At 33.7% G+C, this 8,358-nt stretch overlaps 1 protein-coding gene across 1 annotated transcript in view; it reads right to left on the bottom strand.

Annotated features, from left to right (window-relative positions):
- Nucleotides 1-480: 480 nt before the first annotated feature.
- The window catches only part of LOC106867249 (uncharacterized), an 89,706-nt gene continuing 81,828 nt past the window's right edge, over nucleotides 481-8,358 (bottom strand). Inside the window, exon 7 of the mRNA XM_014912065.3 lies at nucleotides 481-983. Within this exon, the coding sequence (XP_014767551.1) occupies nucleotides 836-983 (148 nt within the window). The 3' untranslated portion in view covers nucleotides 481-835. The remainder of the gene's footprint in view (nucleotides 984-8,358) is intronic.

The following is an 8,358-nucleotide window of genomic DNA, read 5'->3' as shown; positions in this document are numbered from 1 at the left end:
TTATTATTTTATTGCCTCTTATGAATTTAATATATAAATTTCAATAAGTATTATACAAATCTTTTATCAACTTAGTTTCCAAAATTTTCTTTTTAACTGTTTTGGCTTTGTATTTTAGTTTCCGCGTGCATAATATAAACTCAGAAATATCTTATTTACCCTGAATGATAAAAAATATAATTCAGATAACTAGTGAATTATATTACTATTCGTCTAAAGTAATTTGTTATCAATCTTGCTAAATTCATTACGTGGTGGGAAACTAACAAGTGCCCTAGTTTTTCTTTTCTGTTCTTTTGTTTTGTTTTTGTAGGTGATGTTATCTAAAAAATGAAAATAAAAAGCTTGCAAACAAGAATAATATTAACAGGATCAGAGACGTTGTTTGCCGAGAACTTAGCTTCACCAGGATAAACATTGTCTCATTATATGATACAACAAGCAATAACAATTATTACAATATTAAGCCGTGACTATGTATAAACTCAAAGTTGTCTTTATAATGTTCTATAACTCATCTATTTTTGCTGAAAAGCATATCAAGGATGAATGGCAACGAAATGTCCCTGTTAAATATTCATTATTAGCATTTTGTTTTTTCTCTTCATATAAGAATCTTCATTAATGTCCATTACAAAGAAAACCATATATTGTTTGAGTTTGTAAAGTTGTCAGTAAGCATTTCTATCTATAAAGAAACTAGATTGAAATAACGTGGCTTCCATATATAAATATGCACGTCAACGTAGCTGTATTCTTTATTGTATTAGTATTCGTGTTTTGTAATTATCAGTTATCATTTGCGAAAGCTTTTTTATTGGAAATCATGCAAATTTCATCTCATACAAGGCTTAAGACCCGAAATTCGCCATGGACGGTCATCAGTAAACGCGTAGGACAGGCAATAAAAAATACCCGGATCGTGACGTCGAAGGAACTGTCTTGCTTTCATTTCATCCGAGCAAATCCGTTGATTTTTACATCTGAACAAAAGGAAAACGATTTTACTGTTAACAAAGGCACACACAATGTTAGATATTTATTCTGCAAGAAAATTTAGAAAAAATCAGTTTGTTTTTAATTATTGTAAAAAAAAAAAAAAAAGAAGAAAGAACTAACTCTGAAGAGATTGTTCTGATATTCATGAATTTATAAACGGGAATTTAATTGGCTTGCATAAGAATCCTGTTTCAATTTGAGCATAACGTTTTATGTTCGAACGTTATCAAATTTTAGTATAAAATATTACTAATATCCCAAAGTATGTTTGTAGCGTATGACAGGATATTAGCACATAGGATTTGTCATTTTGATTTCAAACATTTATTTCAGCACATAATTTGAACTAACGTTACTAATTGCGGTGTTTGTAATTAACTAACTTGAGGTATTGAAATATAATATATCAGGATCTGACTCTTTCTAAAAATATTTAGCAACATCTCAGATAATTTAAGGAGAAAATAGACTCATAAAAAATATCAAAATAATTATACACATACATGAATGTATATGTATGTATATATTTATGTTCGTAAAATAATACGTTTCGTTTTGTATATATAAGTAATGGTAATGAACAGAAGGAAAGGTTCTCATTATTTGCAGTGGAGTATAACTAATTTAATGAAATTAGTTAGCTTACGACAATTTGGTTTCGTTTGATTGAAGTGAAATACCAACAGACCCATACACGTATAATGACTGATGAATACATTTCACAATCACTATTACATTTCAAAATATATAAAGGAAATTAATATGCCAACATTTTATATTTATTTTTGTCGCATTAAATTATCTGAAATGTTAATAAATATTCTTAGAGTTAAATTCTCATATAGTATATTTCAATGTCTCAAGATAGCTAATTACAAACACTGCGTGTCGATTCCAATAATGTGTTGGAAGAATGTTTGAAACCAATATCACAAATCCCATATGCTAATATACTGTCATATGCTTCAGGAACAGCATACATCGGGATAATAGTAATAGCATATGTATGACGGCCTCTCCCGTCGAAGACGACGTATGAGCTTTCAGTTTTCCATGAATGACGTGCAAAAATTATTTGTTTATAGTGATCAAATGCCCACGCTTCATATTAGCTCACTCTTTCCATTAAATCGACGTTGACTGAACAAGTGCACTGTGTACCAGGCGCCAGGTGTCAAAGTGATCGCAGAGCAACGCGAGATGAAGTGTTTTGCTCAGGAACACAACGCACAAGCCGGTCCAGGAATTGAAGCCACGATCACTAAATCGTGAGTGCAACACTCTAACCACGAGGCTATATATATATATATATATATATATATATATATATATGTATGTATGCATACGTTTGTGCGTGTGTATCTATGTGTATATATATATATATATATATATATATATGTATGTCTGTATGTATGTATTGATATGTATGCAAACGTAGGAGTTCCGCATAAGCGTCAGAAATATATTGCTATGCACTGAGGCATATAAGGAAGACAATGTGTGGAGTGACGATTTACCAAATATTTTAGTCCTTAAGTGTGTAAGAAAGCTTCGAAGTGTTGAGGTGGAACAAAGCGTGAAGGTGAGATAAAAAGGATGGCAGACGTAAGGGTGTTGGGGTGAGATGCCGTAGGATGGAAGAAAGTTACGAGCAAGAGAGGACCAAATGGTATAACAGAAAACAGATGAACGAGAAAAAAATTAGTTCTTTGAGGGAAGAGAATAAGTGAGCTATATTGCAGGGAAGAGAAATTGGAGAGAGACTGCAGGTACCGAAAACTAGGAAAAGAAATCAACTGAATAGTGTTTAGTTCCTTAGTTGCTCGAGGGAAACTATCAGAAGGGAAGGACATCACTTAGATGGAAAAGGGGAGAGAATGGGAAGTAACAGGATGAGTAAACAGGACAAGAAAGTGTGGGTGTGTTCGTGCGTATGTTTGTGAATTGTGTGTGTGTGTGTGTGTGTGTGTGTGTGTGTGTGTGTGTGTGTGTGTGTGTGTGTGTGTGAGAGAGAGAGAGAGAGCGAGAGCGAGAGAGAGTTCACGGGCCAAAGTAGCTGTGACGGAAGATGTGGAACAGTGGTAAAGTAAAGTGGGAATGACGAGGAGGGAGAAAGTATGACTGAGAAGACTTGTGTACGAGTGTGAATATATCGTGGGTCAAAAACAAAGACACAAAAAGAGACGAACACTTGAGAATGTTTTTGGGTAAGTGTGTATGTGGTACAGAGACAAGACGGTGTATGAATGGTGGTATGTGTATCTAAACAGACACACGCATACTCATGTATGCCTGTGTCTGTGTAGGTGTGTATGCAGAGAGACGATATGTGTGACTATGCGTGTCACCATGAGGGTGTGTGCTGATATATGTGAGTGTGGTGGTGTAAATAGTTTTGTCAAGGGGCAAGGTAGTAGAAGAGATGAGGTTTGTGTATGTGCGTGTGAGAGAGAGGTGAAGTCGTGGAGGAAGGGTTACTGAGAGGGAAATGTTGAACTAATACGATATTTGTTAAAAGTTGTCCTATCTGTGAAGTTTTATATGTACGCTTCAGCATAAAATGTATTGATTGGGAAGATATTGCAAAACACCGAAATGACAGAAGACGGTGGTATATCGGACTTGTAAACTTTGAAACATAGAATCCTTCGCCATAACCGGTTGTATCAAAACAGAAAGCGTAATTATCAAATACGAACAATCTGGTAACCTACCATTGTTTCAATTTAGACTTTACTGCCAAGTCAAATGCAAGGGTTAACTAGCTATTTCTATGCTCAATCTGCTGAAAGTCTGACATGTACAACTTGTAGTTGTTTGTGTAAAACTTTTTCAGGGCTCAAAATGTATATGCGCAGTCAACAAACTAAATAAAAGTACTTGTACATATTAAAACTATAAATAATGAAAACGAATTAACTATATTGTAGACATTTTAGCTGTACATACTTACACTGCTACAATGAAAACTGTATTGCAGATTTTTTATCAATACACAGTTAAATTGTAAATAATGAAGAGAATTAACTGTATTGTAGTATTCTTATCTGTAGATGGTATTTTTTTCTGTATGTGTCATTCTGTGTGATAAATCCCTGTAACTTTCCAGTTCAACGGGTCATTCGTCTAAATGTTGCGCTCCTGTTACTACAGGTCTGTTAGAGTAGCATCTGTCTTCATTACTGAACACTTATACGTCGTTTTCAATGGGAGGTCCCCACACCATACCCTCCAAATATCCTTGTAATTAAACTAATAGTATCGAGTACATTATAAAAGTCGTGCACCAACTTATTCTATGTTTCCTACAATCTTCCATCGTTGTAGGTAAAATATCATTTTAAATAGAATTGTAAATGTCTCAAACTGACAAAACTTTGTAAAATGTTAATACAATATTGTATGAACGAGTGCATCAAGTCAATGACGATTCTGTAAACTGAATATAATTTTGTTAATGTCAAACTAATTTTTTCCTCGTTAATCGGTTGCGTTCGATTACAGCGGCTGGTTATAAGGAAGTGCAGTTCCTCAGCTGTATGCTCATGAGTTTTGTTCCTGGATATATAAAATTAACTTTCTCTACTTCACTTATATAACAATTAATTTGTGGAAAACTGCCTAACGGAATGGAATTGTATAATTAGTTTAAAGTAGAACACAACCGAGAGCGAATCCTTTCATACAAGAATTAAAGTATAATTACAACAGCAGAGTTTCTACTTTTCTTGGGGGTTCAATAAATTCCTCTTACCTTCTGCTTATTGCCTATTCCATTATCTTCACAATATACTAATTATCTCCAACTAGAGATAATTGCTGACACTGAAAAGTGGGTGTGAATGAAATTGGATTGCTTGCAACAGAATATGAATATAGATAGTGCGATAAACAGAAAGAGAAAGAGAGAGAGAGGGAAACAAATAGGTAAAAAGATAGATAGATAGATAGATAGATAGATAGATAGATAGATAGATAGATAGATAGATAGATGTGTATATACAAATATACGTAATATATATATATATATATATATATATATATATATATATATATATATATATATATATATATATATATATATATAAACAAATAGTAAATGAGTATATGCATATATACGTACAGGTATGTGCATACCGACATCCACCTGTATGTATAGGTGCATATTTGGGTACAGGACATTGCAAACAAAACGTAGACGAGAAAACACACAAGCCACATAGAGAATATTCTTCTTCATCAGCTACCCCCATTTTAACACCGGCGTTTCGAAGAGCTGGACAGGATGCATCGTTAAAACGGCTCTTCCCATGGACCGCAAATTAAATTTGTATACACAAATTAAATCTCGCCATGGAGGAATGTAGTGGCGGACAAAAACAAGACAGGAAAACAAACAGAAAAGGCTTTACGGCCAGACGAGAAAAATTATGTGTGTATGAACGTTGTGAGGCACGAACTTGAAAGTAGGGACGAAGTAGTTCGCGTGTTTGCTCGGAAGAAAAGGATTATTTTGCAAGATTCATAATGTCAAAACTTGTGTCGAAATTGTTATTATTGTACTTCGGGATTATCATTTTATTTGTTATTATTTGGCAAAAAAATAATAATAGTGATCATAAAATGACCATCCCGAAGTACAACAATATATACATACATACATACATACATACATACATACATACATACATGCATGCATACATATCTGCATATATTTATATACATATTTATGCATACATACATTTATATATGTGTGTGTATGCATATTCTAATAATTGTTTTGTCCTGGTAATAAATTCGAAATAATTTTTCATTTACATAACGCAGGAATATGATTATACGCTTAAATGCTTTCAAATAAATTTTGCTGATACAATAACGTTTCGGTGTATTAGCTACCAACTTGTACATTGGCAAAACGATACGTTTTGAGCAGCTTTTCTTCCTCCCTGCCTCCCACTGTTGCTAAATTTATATCTTAGTGAAGATAACGAGCTGTCAAAATCGTGAGCGTGTCGGACAAAATGCTTAGCAGAATTTCTTGCGACTCTTTATAAGTTCAATTACCGCCAAGGTCGGCTTCGCCTTTAATGCTTTCGGATTCGATAAAATAAAGTATCAGTCAGGTATTGGAGTCAGATTAATCAAATTTGCCCTCCCCTAAAAACCGCTAGCCTTTTACTTATATTAGGAGGAATGTTTATGTGCATGTCTCTAAGACTGAATTTACTTATTCCATGAACGTTTACAAGTCATATTGACTAGATGAAAGGGTCCAAAATCGAAACTATTCTTTTCATATAAAATGAAACAAAAAAAACTTTACATATTTAAAAACTGTTCGTTCATGTAGCAGTGGCAATTAGCAATTATCTAGCTGTTCTATCTAAAATAATAGTTGAAATATAAGATTAAACATCGGGTTACTATTATGAGGATATGTCAAGGTATTTCCATGCAGTTCGGACTGTTCTACATTTATCATTTTCCATGCGTCACTTAGTCTGTTTCTCTTTACAATCAGAAAAATGCTAGCACAGTTATTACATAACTATGTTCGTGAACTGACAGACTCGTTATAACTTTCAATAAAATTCTATGTGGTGTTCGCTCCGGCTGTCTGAGTTCAAATTTCGTCGGTGTTAACTTCACTGTTTTTTTGTTTTTTTTTGGGGGGGGGCGGAGTGATAAGTATCAGTCCAATATTGAGTTTAGTTTACTTCCTTCTCTTTCTTTTCTCTATCTCTGTGGATTGTAATTTTAAGGATCAAATCTTTTGCATGTTCTGCTGATTTGGTCTAGACATAACATTCAGGTTATACGTCTCTGTGGAATATTCAGTTGCTCACACACTAATTTTGCGAGTAGGTAATAACTTCATGAAACAACTGAATACGCATCATCGAAGCCGCGAAATATCCCATTACCACTGAACATATTCAAAATTAACATCTAAACTTAACTCATAACATTCCTTCCTCTCCCCACCCCCAAAAAAGTAAAAGATAAGTCATCAAAGGTTACTCTTTATATTTACTTCTTTAACGAACCAACGATGGGGACCCTACGACATTGCTCAATAGGTTAGAAATAGTAAACAAATCTTCTATAAATTAAACAATATCGTCTTTTAAAAGTAAGCTTCTTTTCGATGAGGTACTCCAAAGTAAAAAAAAAAAAGGAGGAATGGTCACGTTTAGCATTGTTATGATTATAGATCTACTCACTGGATGACAACTTCAAATCTTATCTGTTCTCTCACTAAACATATCAAAACATTCTAAATATTCATTCACATGACTTCAATCCCTGGCATCAAAAGTAATCGAGATAAAGAAAATGAAGTCTCGCTTCTAGAGTAAAGACTAGTTACTCTTTAATTTATACATTGACGATTTGAAAACGACTACAAAGATTGGTATTGACAATTATGAACGTATTTGGAACTATAGAGATCTCCAAATGAGGCCGTTGCATTTTGCCCGCTGGTTACATGGTACTGTAGTAGCTTGATCTTTGAAGGACTGCTCCTTTAGCAAGCATTTTCCTGTATGGCATAAGGGTTCAGCATGAAGCTGATATCAGAATATTCAAAAACCATTTAGACATTTTTCAATATACGAGTCTAACTAATCACATCACATTGAGAGGCGCATATTGATGCAGTGATATAAATCCCTACTAACACCCTAAAAACTAAATACGCAAGAAACTACATTATTGTTGATTGCTTTAATGCCAGTCTAAGCAAAGCTGTTTTCACTGTCTATGTTAGTTCCAGGTCAGCCCTGATGGTATAAACCTTTAACCTAAACCGTTCTATGCATTGCTATCCACTCCTGTATAAGGTCATCTAGGATAATGTTCATTATTTACATTCGACGGATATTTGTCCTCATCTTGTTTGTTGTTAACACAACGTTTCGGTTGATATACCCTCCAGCCGTCATCAGATGTCTTGAGGAAATTTCGAACCTGGGTTCTCATTCCTAAGGTATTTTTCGATGTTGTTATTATTATTATTATTATTATTATTATTATTATTATTATTATTATTATTATTATTATTATTGTTAGTATTCAGGTCCCTGCTTGGAATCCATCTCGGAATCTTGGGATTAGTAGCCCGCGTTCTTAACCACAATGCCATATGCCCGTGGGCAGATGGCGTAGTGGTTAATAATAATAATAATAATAATAATAATAATAATAATAATAATAATAATAATAATAATAAACAGGCAAAGGACTATCTAAGTGAATTCCAAAAACAGGCAAAGGACTATCTAAGTGAATTCCAATTGCAACAAATTCAAGAATTAGACGAACTAGAAACACCTGCAGAAAAAGCTAAGCGCT

The sequence above is a fragment of the Octopus bimaculoides genome, chromosome 3 (genome assembly GCF_046866305.1).
Source record: "Octopus bimaculoides isolate indiv1 chromosome 3, ASM4686630v1, whole genome shotgun sequence".
NCBI lineage: Eukaryota > Metazoa > Mollusca > Cephalopoda > Octopoda > Octopodidae > Octopus > Octopus bimaculoides.
This window is presented reverse-complemented; position numbering and strand designations above follow the sequence as displayed.